This window comes from Aedes aegypti, chromosome 1, assembly GCF_002204515.2.
Source record: "Aedes aegypti strain LVP_AGWG chromosome 1, AaegL5.0 Primary Assembly, whole genome shotgun sequence".
In the NCBI taxonomy this organism is placed as follows: Eukaryota; Metazoa; Arthropoda; class Insecta; order Diptera; family Culicidae; genus Aedes; species Aedes aegypti.
In genome coordinates this window covers 285,297,818-285,317,500 of record NC_035107.1, presented here as the reverse complement: position 1 = coordinate 285,317,500, position 19,683 = coordinate 285,297,818, and the positions used below count along the sequence as shown (strand labels likewise).

Genomic DNA, 19,683 nt, shown 5'->3' with positions numbered 1-19,683 from the left:
TGACGCGAATAATATTGGACTATTGGATGATAAGTGAATTCAACAGTCTAGACTCAACATAGGGCAAACTGCTAAAACTTGATGATAAAATCATGAAATATGTGATTTTAACATACCAGTCGATAGATTTCAAACCCTTCTTTTATTCAAATGTATAAAAATCACTTTTTATTTTAAATTTACCTGCAAATAGTCTTGCATCAATAATAGGAACACTGTTCCTTTAGTGGCGCAAACCATTGATTTCTAATGGGACCCTCCACTATGGGTACTGATGCACCACTATAGGTGCATCAGTGGGTGGCCCATTTCGCATTAGGACGTTTGGCATAACGAGAATTTGGTGCCTTCTTTAAAATGCTACCTGTTCTTGTATGTAACTGCTTTATGCGAAACGTCCTTATACGAAATGGTTTTCGCATAAAGCAGAAAAAAGAAGTAACAATTTTAAGCAAAGTAATTGTTTTAAATAGTTTTATGATTAAATTTAATGGATACTATTCGATTGCTTGTATCTTATAAAAATATCATATAGGGCAAACGCTCCCTTAGTGGAGGTAGTGTGTTTTGGCGTGTTTCGTACTAATAAATGATTATGTGATATTTTTCTACGATGCACGATGCGAAAATGATACAAGTAATCGAATAATGTTCATGAATTTTAACCGTAAAACTATTTAAAACAAATATTTTGCCTATTTTTTTGCTCCTTTGTACCTATAGCGGTGCATCAGTACAGTACCCATGGTGGAGGGTCCCATAAGAAATCAATGGTTTGCGCCACTAATGGAACCATTAAAACATACCTTCACTAAAGGAACAGTGTTCCTATTATTGGTGCAAGGCTTTTTGTAGGGAAATTTTAAATTAATCGTGATTCTTATACATTTGAGTGATAGAAGGATTTCAGATCTATTGAGTGATACATTAAAATCATACCTCTTTTTTATTTTCGACTTTTTGCAGTCAGCTATTTTTACTTTTAGGGGAAAGGTATTCAATATCGGCAGATAGAGATATGTTTGCCAAATTAAGTGTAATTGTGGTAACATTGTGCTAAAAGATTATGTAGCCGGCGGGACTTGAACCCACAGTTTCCGTTCTGTACACGGACGCATTACCAATTATACTACAGCTACGCTAAACTGAAGTATTTGGCTAATGACCTTTGTAGCATCCCCAAGCCCCACAATCTTACTAGTCCAATATACCACACTTATCCCTTACCATATCTCTATCTGCCGGCATTGAATACAGTCGGTGTGAGAAAACGCAACACTATTGTACCTACATCCCTATATGATCGCACGGGTGGTCGATTCGGCTGAAGAATCCGGGTCCAGAATGGAAATTGTGGGTTCAAGTCCCGCCGGCTACATAATCTTTTAGCACAATGTTACCACAATTACACTTAATTTGGGAAACATATCTCTATCTGCCGATATTGAATACCTTTCCCCTAAAATTAAAATCATATATTTCTCGAAGACTTATTCAAACAGACTTGAGTCGGAAAAAATAACAAACTTACTTTATCAAACCTACGTGTTTCGCAGACGAAATTCTACACGTTCTGCTCTAAACCAACTCGATTTTTCACTTTTAGAACGTTTAATTTCCGGATTTACAAAACGACGAAAGTAAGATTCTCCACTTTCGCAACCTAACCGTTACCGTTACCTTAGGTGCGCCACTAATGGTACACTTGCCCTAATCATTGTTTTATGCCAAACATGTACCTCCACTATTGGAGCTACCTCCACTAAGGGAGCGTTTGCCATATATCTTCAAAGGAGTAAAAAAATTCGTTAGAGCGTTTTACATTTACGGATCGAAATCAAGTTGTTCAATGGATTTGGAATATGTAACAAAATTCATAGTTTTTATAAATTTTGTTCAGTATTAGTCGCACAATTAGCGGCTAGGGTAGGTGTACCAGTTATGGACATAGTGGTTCCCTATTTCGCCATATGTGTTTTTTTTCATGTCTTCAAATTTTGAAAATTTTTGTGTGTTGTAGTAGTTAGATTTAAGATATATCTTGATGTTAAAACATTCAAAAATATTCAAATTATGAAAGTTAACAAAATCTCACATATGGCCAAATAGGGAACCACTATGGCCATAACTGATACACTTTCCCTATACATTATAAAATCTGCTGAGCCACATTAACCTCTTTTGTTGTGTTTTTTTGTATGAAAGCCTAGCCATTCATTTATTTAGTTAACATCTAAACAGATAACTCTGAATCAACAATTTCACTCGGTTCGTGGCAGCTTCTCTCCATCCTCGGTTCTGCCCCACGCTAGCCAAATCGATACGCACTTGGTCCGCCCACCTAGCTCGCTGTGCTCCACGCCTTCTTGTACCAACCGGATCCGAAGCGAACACCATCTTTGCAGGGTTGCTGTCCGACATTCTTGCAACATGCCCTGCCCATCGTATCTTTCCAGCTTTAGCCACCTTCTGGATACTGGGTTCGCCGTACTCCAAGTACGTTCCAAGTACTTGCAAGTCCTCCTCGAGCATCGTCCACGTTTCGTGCCATGGAAGACCACCGGCCTTATGAGCGGTTTTTACATCGTACATTTGGTGCGGGTGTGAATCTTTTTTGACCGCAGCTTCTTGTGGAGGCCATGGTAGACCCGACTTCCACTGATGATGTGCCTCCGTATTTCACGGCTAACGTTATTGTCAGCCGTCAGCAAGGATCCAAGGTAGACGAACTCGTCGACCACCTCGAACGTATCCCCGTCTATCGTAACACTGCTACTTAGGCGAGCCTTGTCGCGCTCGGCCCCACCAGCTAACATGTACTTTGTCTTGGTCGCATTCACCACCAGTCCAACTTTTGCTGCCTTGCGTTTCAGGCGGCTGTACAGGTCTGCCACCTTTTCAAATGTTCGGCCGACAATGTCCATATCATCCGCGAAGCAAACAAATTGACTGAATCTTGTGAAAATCGTACCCCGGCTGTTAAGCCCGGCTCTCCGCATAACACCTTTTAGGGATGGGACTTAGTGATATCAAGAGTTTGACGAAGCAATAATATAAAACGACCGATTGGTTTACAGGTTAAAAACGAACTGTCTTTATTTATTCTCTCGTATCTTAGCGCACACTCAATACAAGGGGTCTATCGATTTAACCCCACTACAGTACTTTCCATAAAACGAATCCTATGACCTGATGGAGTAACTTTTGAATTTTTGTCTTTGATTGGAAAATCGCCAATAAAATCATTGAAACCAAATACTGGTTTAAGACGATCAATCGAAATTCGTTGGCACTTCCCATGAATCTGAACATCCATGAATTTTCCATGTTTCTGCAATACTTTGAACGGCCCTTCATACGGTCGTTGGAGTGATTTTTTAACAGAGTCGATTCGAACGAAAACATGGGAACATTTGGCCAAATCTTGATGAACAAACACGGATGGGTCAGAATGGTGATTAGGGGAACGTGGTTGTAGATGATCCATTGTTTCTTGTAATTGTACCAGGAAGTCAGCTTGATGAAGTTCTAGAAAATCGTCTAACCAAGCGTCAAGTATAGTGAAGTCCTCAAACCGCGTGCGAGAAAAAAAAAATCCAAATCAAATTTCCATTGATTTTTAAATTCGTTTAATTAATATTTTGCATTAGTTATCGTGAATTTTAAATTTAAAGTGAAATAGTGTTACGTAGTGTTAGTCAATAGTTGTAAATAGAAAAAAAGAGAAAAATCATCAGCCTTTGGTATAAGTTAGGTTAAGTACAGAGAAAAAAGACGCCAAGCCCATGCTTGGCTGACACCAAACATGGCGGCGACACAGACAGACGACCCCAAATTGCCACCCGACAAAGGTAAGGAATGGATGGAGACTTCTTTACCCCGCACGGACGATGAAGATTCCTTTGAGGGATTCTCAGAACAAGAAATACAAACACAAAACGAAACACAACAGCGAAAACGTAGGGAAAATACCACCCATCAAGACAAACAGAACAAACTACTAAAAACATCACAGTCACAATCACAGCACAACACACGATCACAAACACAAAAACAAGTAACCAAAAACACTAATCATGACCAACAACCAAATACCAACAAAAACTCAACAACCGAAAAAGTACCATTCACAAACAGCTCAAAACAAACAAACAAAAAAGACCAAATCATGTGGATCCAAAACAATCAACACAATGTCCTCTTTATTGAACCGATTTCAATCAAAAAAAGGTGAAAAGTTGCTCGAACCCATGGAAGTAGGGAAATTTCTCTACGACATAGGGCTTAATCAGTTCACAGAACTAAAATGCGCAGGTCAATATCGTTACAAGCTAATCTACAAAAACCCAAAAGATGCCGAAAAAATACTAAACTCAACACAAACGCTAAAAAACAATAACTACAAAGCTTTCATTCCGCGAATGTTGCTCGAAACTACCGGAATAATCAAAAACGTACCAATATCGCTAACGGAAAAAGACATATACCACAACACAATTTCAGCCAAAAAAATCACGCGAATCGAACGAATTAAAAAAACGTAGTGAACCAAAAGATCCGAATTCCAAACTAGTAGACACAAGATCGATAAAAATCACTTTTGAGGGACCAGAACTTCCCGATACAGTATGCATCTACGGTGTACTCGAAAAGCCAGAAATCTACATCTACCCAGTGAAAATTTGTACCAAATCTTGGAGACTCGGTCACAAAGAAATAGCCTGTAAAAGTAAAAAAACATGAATTAAATGCGGAGAATATGTAACAGAGAACCATACATACGACGAAGAACACCTAACACCAAAATGTAGAAATTGTGGAGGAGATCACTTCCCCATAAACAAAGACTGCCCAGAACGAATCAGAATGGAACACATTAATGTAGCCATGACCGTTAACAAAATGACTTTCCCCGAAGCTGAACAACTCTATCCAAAAACGAACATCAAAACATCTAACAGATTTGCTTTACTCGAGTCTACCGTTGAATTCCCACAGTTGGAACAACCCAGTAGGACTAACGCACAATTTAGACGAATTAATCAAACAAATACGACGAAAGTGGACTACAGGAAAATCATTAACAACATGACAAACGACCCTAGACCCAAACCCTCAAAGACCAGGCCAGAAATACAAAAAAACATCTTCCCAACACCAGAAACGTATCCTGAACAAGTCCATGTGATAGAAAACAATCCACATAAAGTCACAGACACAGAAAAACTAAAAACAGAACAAGAAAATCTAACGAAACAACTACAACACAGCTGAACGTAATTTCAAAAAAGCTTTAAAAAAAGAAGTATATGAGTACAGGAATAACATGCTCGATGAAATTAATGAACAGACGAGCGTCAACGAAATGTGGAAAATTGTAAAATGTATAAGCGGTAATTTCAAATACAAAGACAACTCAGAACTAATCAATAATCAATATTTAGCTAATAAATTCATTGAGCTCAATTTTAAAAATGAAACAAATAATGTTATTTCAAGAATAGGAACCAATTTCGATGTGGTTGAAGAGAAATACATAGCACCATTGAATATTAAAAACATGATAAATACAATAAAAGGGAAAAAAGACACATCTGCGGCCGGACAAAATAAATTATCATATTACATACTCAAAAACATCAATTCAAACCTACTGATTAAAATCTTAGAATTAACCAATAAGGTATGGATGGACGAACTAATACCAGAAGAATGGCTTCTTATCAAGATCATATCAATCTTAAAACCGGGTAAGGATAAAATGAAAGAAACATCGTATCGACCAATAGCACTAATAAACATAAATTTGAAAATAATTAACTGCGAAATTAAAGAAAGGCTCAATTCATTCTTAGATCAACACAATCTTATACCCGACTTGTCATACGGATTCAAGAAAGGATATTCTGCCATTAACTGCGTAAACCATATTAATTCAATTATAACAGAAGCCAGACGTCAAAAACAGCAAGTAGCAACAATATTCTTGGACCTCACTAAAGCTTTTGATTCCGTAGATATTAACATTTTGCTTAAACAACTAGAAGGACTAAGAATCCCGAGAAAAATCATAAACTGGTTTAAATTATACCTAAAAAACAGAAAAATTGTCATGCAAACCATCCAAGGCGAAATAACACAAAGCACCAATAAAGGACTACCACAAGGTTGCCCACTCTCCCCTATATTGTTCAACGTCTATACGAGAGACTTACACAACATAACAACAGACAAAGTGATTTTTATCCAATTTGCCGACGATTTCTCAATAACAATCATAGGGGACTCATTGGAAGAAATAGAATTAACATCGAACATTGTTTTAGAAACATTAAGAGAACAACTAGCATCCTTAAAAATAGAAATAAACCCGGACAAATCAGCAGTAGTTTTGTTCAATTCTAAAATGAACAATAAAATTAATGTTAAAATCAACAACACTCCAATAGAACAAAAAGAACACCACAAATATCTAGGGTACATCGTAGATAATAAGCTCTCCCACAACCCACATATAAACTACGTCAACACCAAAATTAAAAAAAGATTAAACATTATGAAAATGATTTGTAAAAAAAATAGTGGAGCACACCCAAAAACCGCACTGAAAATTAGTAAAGCAATAATCAGATCTCAGGTCGATTACGGTCTGACACTGTATGGAGGAACAGCAAAAACTAATTTATTGAAACTAAATTCATCTTTCAACTCAGCGCTTCGAACAAGTCTAAGACTTTTAAAATCCACCCCGATAAACGTTTTGTACTCAGAAGCAGGAGAAATTCCCATCTACCAAAGAGCTAAATGGTTGACTAAAAAGGAGGCCATCAACACTTTCGTTAATAATAAACCAATAACCCAAATCTTATCAAAATTTTTAGAATTAGAAAATCTAACTAAATACTTCACATTCCTAGAATTAACAGTATTCAAAAACAATTATCTAATAATTCAAACGCATAATGCTTCTTAACAAATCGAAAGCAACATAAATCTTAAGGAAATCATACAAAACGAAATACCTAACATTAAACTAAAGACCATGAACAACGAAACAGTAAAAAGAATAACATTAAACTATTTAAACGAAAACTATGGAAATTTTCAAAAAATTTACACCGACGGATCAAAAACTACCGACGCCTGTGGAATAGGTGTATGGTGCGAAGACAATAATGAAAAACTAAAATGTCAAGTAAACCAAGCAATGTCAATAATGAATGTAGAATTAATGGCAATAAAAACGGCCATCGAGATAATTGAAACTAAAGAACAACAAACATTTATAATTTGCACAGACTCCAAATCTGCCCTAACAAGTATTAAAAATAAAAATATTAAAAACAATTTTATAATACAAGATATAATAAATAAACCAAATAAACTCAATAAAACAAACAAAACAATAGTACTCCAATGGGTACCAGGTCACAAAGGAATAACAGGTAACGAAAAAGCAGACATACTGTCCAAAGAGGGATGTACTAGTGAATACAAAATTCATACTAAAATCCCATTGAATGATACACTAAACCTAGCCAAAGCTGAAACACTCCAAGAATGGATACAAGAATATACTACAACATCAACACAGAAAGGCACAAAACACTTCAACCTTATGCAAATCCCATCATTCAAACCATGGTTCCATAAACTGGATCTAAACACACAACAAATAGTAACAATTGGCCGTCTGAGAACATATCACATAATAACTAAAGAAAAATTACACATGTGGAATCTAGTTCAAGATGATAAATGTGACCACTGTGGGGTAAAAGAGGACTCCAACCATATCTTTCTACAATGCTCAAAACATTCTCAATCAAGAAGAAAATACAATCAAGAAGAAAAATCACTCGTGGTTTCAGATAAACAAAAATGACCGATCTAATGAATTCGGTCCCATTATTAATTACACGAAAGAAAAAGATCAATAGAGATCGCGAACGATTTTAGAATAGGGCGATATTCAAAACTGAAAAGGCAATAGATGGCTCTTTTTCAGTGGTAGTAAACACGAAATCCTGAAGCAAAGAAAGCACCACGGAAGATGAACTAAACACAAAAAGTTATGTATTCACTTTGCACTTGATTTCTAATCACTACTTTTTTGATCCAGTTTCCGAATTGGGTCCTAAAATTTTTAATGAAATCTTGTTTTTATTTAATAACACAAAAAAGCATGTTACTGTAACTACTTTAGCAATTTTTCCCGCTCAAATAATGGCTATATCATATTTAAACTTTAATTTGAAAATTTGGTCCATAAATGAACCTTGACACTTTTGATCATGTTTGACGTTTGCTTAGTCGACAAAAACACCACAGGGGTTTTAGTTCGACCACGGGGGTTGTTCCTATCTGACATTTCGTAAGGGACACGGTAAACAAAATACACCCAAAATTTGAGTTTAAGCCAAAGGATGTGACAAAATCTAAAAAAAATGTTTTTTGGGTCTAAACCAACGGAAAACATTAGAAAATTGAGTAAACATGTGTTTTTGGCCTAAACTTAAGCGTTTGGCACTAAAATTGGGACAGGGCTTTAGGACCCTATTGCAAGTAATTTACGTTTTTCATTATTTTCCATACGTTTTGACAGCTCTCCGACTACCATTCTTCCATGCGCTTGTGTTGAAAGTTTGAGAAACTTGAGAATCCAGCGTAGCGCGATCAGTGAGAGGGATACAAACAACAGTGTCGTCGCACGGCGGCCAGTGGAAGAAACTGAATGTTCGAAAGGTTGTTGCCTGTACTTTTTGCCGCTGGCGCCAACTGTTAGCGTTTAAGAACGAAATAAACAGTCGTTACCCTATTGAGCGATAGAGTTGCTCTAACACACTTCACGACTTGACATTCCTTGGCAGTATAGACTGACAGTACAGCAGTCTCGGCCACCCAGAGGAGAAGAAGAAGAAGAAGAAGATAAAGTTCTACCGGATAGTATTCGAAATATTCACCAGGTACCAGAACCACCTTACGGTATTTCTTCGGGGAGGGACCAGTGCATATAGCACAACACGTGTAGCAGAAGTAGCCTAGGCAAACTGCTTCTCCTAGCCGACTTAAACAATGTTACAAGGGACCAGCCTCGGCAGGGCTAATCCTCTGCAGGCAACTCTTGGTCGGCGCGCCATAGGCGCTGCAATTCTAACATAATGTGAGTGACAGCCGTAGTTACTGCATTCCAGCATTCGGCATCCGCACACATTCTCTCTATTATATTGTCGGGGGACGTGTCCCCACCGCATGTAATTAGCATGCGACCTCTTACTACAATGAAACGGGGGCAATCGAACACGACATGCTCCGCTGTTGCCTCCACACCAGCACAATTGGGGCACGCAGGAGATTCTGAGTGCCCGAAACTATGCAGGTACTGTCTATAGCAACCATGTCCTGACAGAAACTGCGTCAGGTGGAAGTTCACTTCCCCATGGCTTCTACTATACCAATCTGACACATTTGGTATTAGCCGATGGGTCCATCTACCCTTAGTGGAGTTATCCCATTTCTGCTGCCAGCTTCTGAGCGTTTCCTCTTTGCACGCGTCGCGGACTCCTCTGGTACCCCTTTGGTCGAAGCATTGAACATCTTCCTTGATGATGAGCCCGATGGGTATCATCCCGGCTATGATGCACACGGCCTCTTTAGATACCGTCCGGTATGCACTTGCTACTCTTAAGCACATTATCCTGTACGTGCTTTCCAACCGCTTTAGGTTTCTGCTCGTTCTAAGCGCTTTTGACCAGATTGGTCCTCCATACCTGAGCTCCATACCATAGTATGGATAGCGCTACGCTTGCCAGTAGCTTGCGTTTGCTGGCAATTACAGCAGAGCTGTTAGACATCATCCTCGAAAGCGCCGCTATAGCCGTAGATGCCCTTTTACAGGCATATTCAACGTGGCTAGCGAAGCTCAGCTTGTCATCGATCATTACCCCAAGATGCCTAAGGGATCGCTTGGACTCTATGGTGCAATCACCTACCGAGATAAGCGCCAGTTGCTCGGACTTGCGGTTTTTTTTTACCAATTCATTTATGTTAAGGCTCACACGCCGTATTCAGCTTAACAGAGCCGGTTATCACTTTCTACATTGTATAGAAGAATCACAATTAAAAGTTTATTTCGGCGATGAACACATTTCCACATGATCCGTGTTTGGGGAACACTGACTGGAGCAAGCCTTTTTCGTTCTACACCCTTTGTTATTCTGCCTCGATCGCCGTCGCTTGTATGTTGCACCATTGTAAATATTCGGAAGAAGAGTTTGAAGCACTTTCATCATCGGTCCAGCCATCGTCGTTGTTGTTTTCGCTATTGTCGTTCTGTTTAGCTTGCACTGATTCGGGAACGGGAGTTGTAGTTTTTTGCAGGTTATTTGCTATCGGCAGGAAATCATCTTGCGTGAACAAACCGTCGGGTTTTGTTGCTGTCGACGATGGTGTTCTTCCATTTGAAGTAGCAGTTGTCTCCGGACACTTGCCAGGATGGGACGATTAGTCAGATTTTGGCTGGCCATTGTAAGTGACCATTGTGTGTTCATTATCAATGGTAATTAACGATGGAATATGCCTTAGAATGTTCATTCTTAGTACTCACACTCCGATGGAAATTCCGAGAAAATAATGCTTCCATTTTTCCTCACCTCTTCATACTTTAACATGTGGTCCGCGATGGTGACGTGACTCATCAATGGCGGAAGGTCATGGACCCGGACCGTTACCGCCTCGCAATCAACGTAGACCGGAATACGAAATTTTACATTATTTGACAGCATTGTTCGCTTCCAATTATGCTCTAATTGGTAGCGTGTGACAATTTCTTTCGTCTTCATTTCAATCAGTACACAGTTGCGTGCATGTTGCAACCACAGAGAAACAGACGTAACACTTAGAACAAATCGCGATCAAAATCATAGTCGCAAAACCATGTACGCCCAATACTAAAACCACTGTAGTTGGCCGATGGATCAACAGGTGGCGGTAGTGTGTAAACGTCACACACGAACAAAAACGACGCGAGCGCTGCGAGTGGTCGATTGACCACCTATCATATATTCGAATCGATCGTTAAAAAGTGTGTCGATGGACATCGATGAGAGTGTGACGTCTGTTTGTCTGTGTTGCAACTGTATACTTTTAAGGTGAAACTCCTTTGAATCCACTAATAACTGTATAAAAGTGGTGGTATACAAAAAATATTCTCCTATATGTTGGTAATAGTGAAATTATAATTGATGAGACGTTGTTGCCAGTAATTGCTACTTCAATTTGAGCCTTTTCCCCTTCGACTAAATAAGATTGCTTGATGTCGTACGTAACCATCAACGTATCTGACAGTCTTGCAAGCGAGCAGCCGGAGTAAAATTAGAAAAATAAAAAAAGCGAAATACTGTGATCAAGTGATTGTTTTTAGCACGATTTGGTGAAATTTTAAGTTGTTTTCATCAGAAATCAACCAGTAATTGTTCTTTAATTAACAAGTAGTGAAAGTAAACAATGTTGGAGGTTCTACGTTTAGCAAAAGTGGTAAAATTCGGCGAAAAGTGTTCTTTGTTCGCAGGCGGATAAGTGTAAACAATTGTAGCAAAGTTAAACATCCGTGTTGAAAATTAGCACGGCTCATGAAATTTCCATCAGCTACTAGTGTTGAAACTACGGAAATCGTAAGGTAATAGTGTTCTGATGTCTCGTTAGCAATTTGGGAGTGAACTTAGTGTAGGTTAGTGAAATATTTTGAGAAATAATGTGGACTTCCAGAAATGTGTTTGTATATGTGAGGAAGCCATTTTCTCTGCCATGACAGGGATTCCTTCCTATATGTCCTTAACGTCCTCATATTTAATCTTCAATTCTTCCTCCAAAAACTGATGCACCTTCGCCAATTCAGGGCGAACAGGGAGAACACTGAAATCCACCACTAGTCTGTTTACCCGCGTACCGGACATTTTCCACGAACTGCGAATGTGAAAGCGAGAGAGTAACGAAGAGCGTCTGACGCGTGCGATGTCTGCCTGATAACTGGGACTTGCGGTTGTTGACCACCACCACCTCAGTCTTGTGACGGGCCAGTCCTAGTTTCCTAGACTTCATCCATTCCTCAACTATGGAAATAGAGTGCGCTGCAGTCAACTCTACTTCCTCCATCGATTCACCATAGACCACTAGGGTGATATCGTCGGCGAAGCCAACAATCTTAACACCCGCCGGAAGGGGCAGCCTCAGTACGTCATCGTACATCGCATTCCATAACAGCGGGCCCAGGATTGAACCTTGAGGTACCCCGCGGTAATTCGAACGCTTTTCTGTCCCTCCTCTGTGTCATACAGTAGAATCCTACCATCAAAATAGCTTTCTAGAAGCTTACACAACTGCACCTGTACCTTGAGGCGGTGAAGTGCGTGTACCATTGTTTCCCAGCTTGCGCTGTTGAACGCATTCTTCACATCCAGAGTGACAACCACGCAGTAACGGATGCCGCTCCTTTTATGCTCGATTGCCGCCTCAGCTGTCTGAACGACCGACAGGATGGCGTTCAGAGTAGATTTACCTTTTCTGAATCCAAACTGGTTGTTGGAAAGGCCGTCCGCATCTTTCGTATACGGCACTAGCCTGTTGAGGATCAATTTCTCCAATATCTTGCCCGTCGTATCTAGTAAACAGATAGATCTATACACCGACGGGTCACCTGGGGGTTGCCCCGCCTTTGGTAGTAGCACCAATTTCTGTTGCTTCCATACATCCGGAAAGAATTCCACACAAATATCTTCATAAGAAGTTCCCCAAAAATAACGCATAAAACATTTTGATTTGTACTACATCTAACTTTAAAATAGGACAGTTTTAGGATTTTCTCAAAATTGAATTAGACTTCAAATTGTTCTTTAATTTGCTCTAACATTTAAACTTTATACAACTAGATAATAATAATTAAAACACACTCACCACACATCACGTCCGGGTTCGCTCTGCGTCTTTGGGATCCGTTTCATCACTACCAACCCCCAGAAGATGCTCCTCGTCGTCTTCCAGGGCTTCTTCTCCACTAACCACCCCCGTTGAGCCAGCAAGCTTTCCTCCCATGGCCATCCTCGTCGAATCCACCCTACCCCCGTACACTTGCTTGTGGTAATGCTGTTCCATGGACTGCAGAAAAGGTGACTGTTGGAACTCGGGCCAACTGATGAATTCGTTGAAAATGGTCAAAATCTGCGACGGCGTCAGCTCGCCAAACTCGGTGAAGATGGTTATCCGCTCGGGAAAGTCGTTCTCCCTCAGTGGGGACGATGTGTGCTGGAAGGTTGGCGAGTCCGAGGGATTCTCACCCGTAACGGGTTTGGAAGGGGCAGTGTAGTTCTGGTTCAGGATTAACCGAGCTCCGCTGAAGGGGATCCATCGTCTGAAAAATTGTGAAATTACTAGTGAAGGAACGGATCAAAGTAGAAAGACTTTGAGAGACTCACTCCAACGCAGGTATGACCCGATTCTTCCGGCTGACCATATTCTGAGTGACGAAGAACGCCAGAAGCCTCAGATTGTCCGGCAGGCAATAGTCGAACAGATCTCTCCGAGGAACCACGCGCATCAGATAGAGTTCGTCCGTTCCTACCAATCCGAGGCGACGGTACTGCGTCTGATTTCGTCCCTTTGCGCTGTGAATCGACGGCCAGGGTAGAAAGTCTTTGCGGGGAATTTTTGCTATGAACTCGTGCTCGAAGAATATTTGGAAAAGCACACTGCTGCTACGGTACAGCTTGTAGCCGGCGTCCTTCCGACAGGTCAAATGCTGAAACGACCGATAAATGGCTGAAAATCATTAAAACATCGTAGGGTGGGGCCTTCCTTAGCCGAGTGGTTAGAGTCCGCGGCTACAAAGCGAAGCCATGCTGAAGGTGTCTGGGTTCGATTCCCGGTCGGTCCAGGATCTTTCCGTGATGGAAATTTCATTGACTTCCCTGAGCATAAAAATATTAATCGTACCTGCCACACGGTATACGAATGCGAAAATGGCAATTTAGGCAAAGAAAGCTCTCACTTAAGAGGAAAATAACCATCATCGTTTTACAAATTTTCAAAACCAGTTTTTTCGCTCAAAGTTGAAGCAATGCTCAAGAAAATCTATCATTGCATTGCACTGTCTATCTGTAATGCGATGATAGATTTTCATAAGGATTTCTCCAAATTTAAACGAAAAAACTGGGTTTTATTTTTTGATGATTGCTGATGATTGAATGATGGTGTCTTGAGCCTTAATAACTGTGGAAGTGCTCATAAGAACACTAAGCTGAGAAGCAGGCTCTGTACCAAGGAGGACAAATTGCCAAGAAGAAGACGAAGGGTCAAATACTAAACGATAAAATGATATGCTTTCATCCACATTCAAATAATGTCCAATCTTAATTTCTTACCACATAGAACAGCGGCGGAACGGCCAGCACCATTTCGCACCTGCCCAATCCGAACAGTCCCTTCTGGTTGGCCACCGAGTTGATCAGCGATTTGAAGAACTGCAACGACCCGATCACCGAAAACAGCCGAAAATTCACCTCCTCATCTTTCCACCGCGTCCCCCGCGGTAAACCTTCCAGTAGCTTCTCTACCCGACCGCCCTGATCCAAACTGTCCACGTAGCTGTGTCTCCAGTAGTTGTTGAAATCGGCAAACCGCAACTGCACCTTCCGATTCTCCGGAACCAGCAATTTGTTCAGTTCCGATTCGAACCCTTCCTCGGTCTCGTACAGCATAAGATTATCGGTTTTCTTGAGCAGTTCCTTGGTCAGCAGTCCCATCCCGGGATTGACCTCCACCAAAAGTCGGTCCGGTTCCAATCCGTTTGTGATCCATTTGGCAAGGGCCTTTGCTCGTTGCGGCGCGGCAAAGTAGAACCTCTCGGCGGTTTGCGTGCGTTTGAGCAGAGCCGAGGGGAACGTGTCCACGATCTTGCCGTACTGTCTGGGTCCGAAGTATTCCTCTAGGTCCCGGGCCAGCCGGGCGGACGTAACTCCTTGCTGGGCGGGATCGTCTTTCAGGCGCGTGGAGGCTTTCTTTTTGGGTTCCTTCGGGGTCGCCTCGGTGGATGTGGCAACTGTTCTCCAGATGGTTTGAAGCTGGGGAGTTCTACTGGAGAAAACCGAACTCACCGAAAGTCTGGATATCATGATTTTCACCGTTAAATTGTGCGAAAAAAGTAAAGGAGATACAACGCGACTTTTTACGAGTATCTTGTAAACAACAACAAAACAAACCGGCTCTCGCGCACGCACGTGCCAAACAGCTGATCGGTGCAGTGCTGCCAAATTAAACTTCGCCCATTCAATCTTTTGAAATATTTCATTGCTGTAGGGGACAGGTGCATGGAATTGGCACAATTGGCCTTTGGGCAAATATGAAAATTATGAATTCTCGCTCCAGTTCTATTTGGGTCCCATAATATGCAATGCATATCAAATGTATATGAAATTTTATTTCGATTGGTGAAACTATTCGTTTATTGCCAATTGCTTATTAATTATTTTATATCATAGAATCCGATCTGCTTTATGATTGGCAATGGTCGGCAGCTGAGAGAGACTCGCGAAGAGGAAAAATATCAACGTCATATCACAGACAAACATACGTAACACTCTAATTATTTTCATCGCACAGCGGAAAAGCGCCCAATTCTAATATTTGGTAGTTGGCCGACAGGCTACTCGTGGCGCTCGCATCGGTTTTGTTCGAGTTTGACGTTTGCTCACTACCGCCATCTAGTTCGCGGTTGGCCAGATGAAGTATTTTTAGCATTGGGCGTAAATGTTCACGTGACCATGTTTTAAATTGATAGTTGTTCTTGCTGTTACGTCTGTTTGTCTGTGGTCATATGCAGCCCAGATTCCCCTCTCACGAAACGTCAAATGCAGCCCACCGTTTTTATGGCTGTGAAAAGTATTGTGTTCAAAGTGAGCTGTTATTAAAAACCTTAGTCGGTGGAGCAGTTTTTTTCCAAAGTTGCTGATAAATGTAAGCAGAAGATTAATTATTTCTAATGTCTGCTACGTTTGCTGGCATGAAATTTCACTCAAACGGCTATTTATGATTCGATGTGATGCAAACTCAATCATTTTTGCTGAGAGGTTCATGTGAGGATTTGAACAGCATGCGCATAATTGGTATAAGGGGCCGTCCATTAATTATGTAAGGGTTTATGGGGGGAGGGGGGTTTTGAGATTTCTTACGTGCCATACAATTTAATTTTAATTTTCATACAAAAAATATTACCATGGGGGAAGGGGGGTTGAAAAACCCCGAGAATTGTCTTACGTAATTAATGGATCGCCCCTAAACACAAAGTGGAATAAGAAAAAAAACTCAGCAATCACAGAAAGAGAAGACCGTCTTCGCGAGTCTCGTCTCAGGTCGGCAGAAAGACTGCTGGTAGCGGATGCTCGCGTCATATGACTAACAAGTAACAACCACACATTCTACACGGAATTTGACGAAAATAAGTGTGTTGAAGTCTTGGTTGAAGTGGTATTATTATTCTCACAGTTGAAAACCGGAATTTTTGACCATTGTTCGGTTGGCTTTTGCTAAGTGCGGGCGTATTGAATTTTGATAGGAGTGTTCGAACGTGTTTTCAGCTTGGTGATTTGATTACGGAAAGCGAAATACAGAGGAAAAAGTGAAATTGTGCCTTTGAAATAAGAAACACATCCAGAAAGTGAGAAATATTGATCTGAAGAAATAGTTGTGAAGGAAAAACTGCGGCGACAGGACAAAATGGCGGAACCGCCAGGTTCCGAAATAGGAGCTGTTGGTGGCTCCATAGCAGAAGATGGGGAAAGGACAAATACTCAAATGAAGGATGCGAGGATACCTGGAAGAACCTTGGAGAACATCACGTACACGTTTGCAGATGCGGCTCCATATCGAGTGTACATCGAGCTGAAGGGTAACAACAAAACAGCAAAAATCAACAAATTTTCTGTCGGAGCTGCACTAAGAGAAATTGAAGGAATCCGCGGACATATCGTGGATATGAAGTATGTGGGACGCTTCGAAGTCATGGTGATCATCAACAATTTCCTCAAAGCCAACTTGTTGGTAGAAAAAATCAACACGCAAAGTACAACCTACAAAGCGTACGTCCCCAGTCATTTGGTGTCGATGACAGGCGTAATTGCAGGGGTACCGATCGATTTAACAGACGACGAAATCCGAGACGGACTGGACTCCGAATTCACAGTATTACGGGTAAGTCGACTACATCGTTTTGCTAACAATGACAGAATCCCGTTGGCACGCATCAGTGTAACTTTTCGCGCTAACCAACTACCGGACCGTGTGAGGCTATTCGACTGTCCAGCGAGAATTTTACCGTTTGTGCGAAAAGTGGACCTCTGCGAACACTGCTTGAGGTTCGGCCACCGCACACTGAACTGTAGAGGATCCCGCCGTTGCCACCAGTGCAGCGAGCAACATGAGGATGATCAGCAATACGAGCGATGCGAAAATCCAGTGAAATGCGCTAACTGCAAATCAACCAAGCACACGACAGCGGAGAATAATTGTCCAGAAAGGAAACGGCAACAACACATCCATGAGCTACGAGCAAAAAGGAATCTCACCTACATCGAAGCACGTGAACAAGTACCTATGCTGAGTCAGAATCCATTCGAAATACTATCGAACCTGCAAGAATTCCCGAGCATGGCGCAAACGGTCGAAGCAAATGTTGGCAATCTCAAAAAACAATGGGACCAAACCAACATACCTCGAGAACCTGTCAAACCGGCAGTAAAATTATGGAAGCCAAAGGAGTCGAGCAAAGACAAAAACAAGAAGGGAACTAAACGACCAAAATCAAACGGCGATTCTGAAGCGGAGGACTCTGTGAGAGAGGAGTCTTCAAGGAAATCCAAGCAACCGTCAAGTAATGGAGTGTGCTTAAACAACCACCGAAAACGTGAACCTGCGGTTCCAGGAACAGGTCATGAAATTCTACTCCTTGTGCATCGAGCAGGACTTACCAGCCGGCGTAAAAGAAAAAATCAAAGATATTTCGAGGCAATGCTTCGATTTATCGAAAACTATTGCTTAATTGCCTTCGATCATCAAAATCCAGAAATGAAGATCGTGCAATGCAATATACAAAGCTTGAAGAGTAATAAATCGGAACTTCAAAGAGTACTGGCAGCAGATGGCTACGAAGTAGCGCTGTTGTCTGAGACATGGACCCAAGAAGAACTAGAAATGACGACGAAATACCGTATCTCAGGATACCACCAAATATTCAGCTCCCGATATGACAACTATGGAGGAGCAGCTATTATGCTTAAAAATTGTTTCAACTACTACCCAGGCTTGATAATTCTCCTCAACATCATCAGAGTTCGGTGACATACTCTAGAGCAGCGTGCTGCCAGTGCCTCTTTGCGAGGGAGCCAAAAAATGCTAAGCAGCGAGGCAACGAAAAATGAGCGAGGAAGAAGCAGCACAAAAAAAAAACCGAGTTAAATTCCATCAAAAAAGGGTGCTCTCACAACTCCCCGAGGACTGTCTGTTCGGGCGGCAGACTCGAGAGTTCGTTTGAAGTGTGAGTGATGGTGAGCATCGCAACGAGAGAGAGAGAGTGTCTGAAAAAATCCTCGCATTTTTCTGCACTCTCACTCGAATCGCTTGAGGATCTGTGTTGAAAATTTTGAGTTTATTTTTTTCTCCTCAGAAAAACGGCAAAATCGCCTCCTCTTTGCCTCGCAGAGGAGTTTCTATCAAGCCTGCTACTACCCAATTACGCTGCCTGCTGTATCGGATTATACTCAGGCAGTAGCCATAAAGATTGCCACAATCGATCTTGTCGTGGCATCATTATATGTGAGTCCTTCAATTCCGAATGCAATCTTCGAAGACGATATTGTAAAAATTTTCGGCTCTCTTCGATCCTTCAGGAAGATTGTCATAGGAGGCGACCTGAATGCCCACCACATTGCGTGGGGCAACGAAATGACCGATAGAAGGGGTGAGATGTTGATGAACGCGATTGATGGGCATAATTTGCTTTTGTTGAACGACGGTTCCTGCACATATAAACCAGTGCAGCTGAATCAGAAAGCGACTGCCATCGACTTGACTATATACACACCAGCGATGTATATGGATTTGAAATGGAGAGTGTTAGACTTCAGCATTGGAAGCCATCATCTAGCGGTTGAGACAGTGGTCACCGCGGACGTACCGAAACAGAACGTGCGCTACGTGTACGATAAGAAGGCGATTAATGAAGAAATGTCCAAACTAGATGGAGACGATTTGCGAAATATAACAGATCTGTTTAAAACCGCTAAAGTGGTTAACAAAAGGAATAGAAGAAAGGATAAAAAGACTCCAAAATTTTGGTGGTCCGAAGATGTTGACAAGGCTTGGCGGGAAAAAACGGAACTCGAAGAGAATTTAACAGAACATCGTTACGTTACGTTACGTTACTCAACTATAAAAAGAAAGCAGCGATTTTCCAGAGAGAAAAACGACAGGAAATATCGAGAAAACTACAGGAATTCCCGAACGAAGTGAATCCATTCACAACATCGAAGGAACTCTGGAGTAAAATTGGACGTTTGACGGGAAAGAAGAACTATCGGAAAGAAAACAATGTGTTGTGGGAGGAAAAAGCAATGGCTGAGGAGTTTTTGGACCTGCATT

General features: G+C 41.2%; 1 protein-coding gene across 1 annotated transcript; it reads right to left on the bottom strand.

Moving 5' to 3' along the window:
* Positions 1–12,883: 12,883 nt before the first annotated feature.
* Positions 12,884–15,274, bottom strand: LOC5576522 (dimethyladenosine transferase 2, mitochondrial). Its single transcript, XM_001662665.2, has 3 exons — positions 14,415–15,274; positions 13,470–13,792; positions 12,884–13,405 (listed from the first exon to the last, which is right to left on the bottom strand). The coding sequence occupies exons 1-3, from the start codon at positions 15,162–15,164 to the stop codon at positions 12,958–12,960; spliced, it is 1,521 nt and encodes a 506-aa protein (XP_001662715.2). The 5' UTR covers positions 15,165–15,274; the 3' UTR covers positions 12,884–12,957.
* Positions 15,275–19,683: the final 4,409 nt, after the last annotated feature.

What these genes read in the sequence shown, in the direction of transcription:
- LOC5576522 (XM_001662665.2), bottom strand. Translation starts at nt 15,164, where the DNA reads ATGATATCCAGACTTTCGGTGAGTTCGGTTTTCTCCAGTAGAACTCCC. An exon ending in TTCCGCCGCTGTTCTATGTG is followed by an intron (nt 13,793 to 14,414) that starts GTAAGAAATTAA and finishes CGGTCGTTTCAG; the next exon opens with CATTTGACCTGTCGGAAGGA. An exon ending in CGGGTCATACCTGCGTTGGA is followed by an intron (nt 13,406 to 13,469) that starts GTGAGTCTCTCA and finishes ACAATTTTTCAG; the next exon opens with ACGATGGATCCCCTTCAGCG.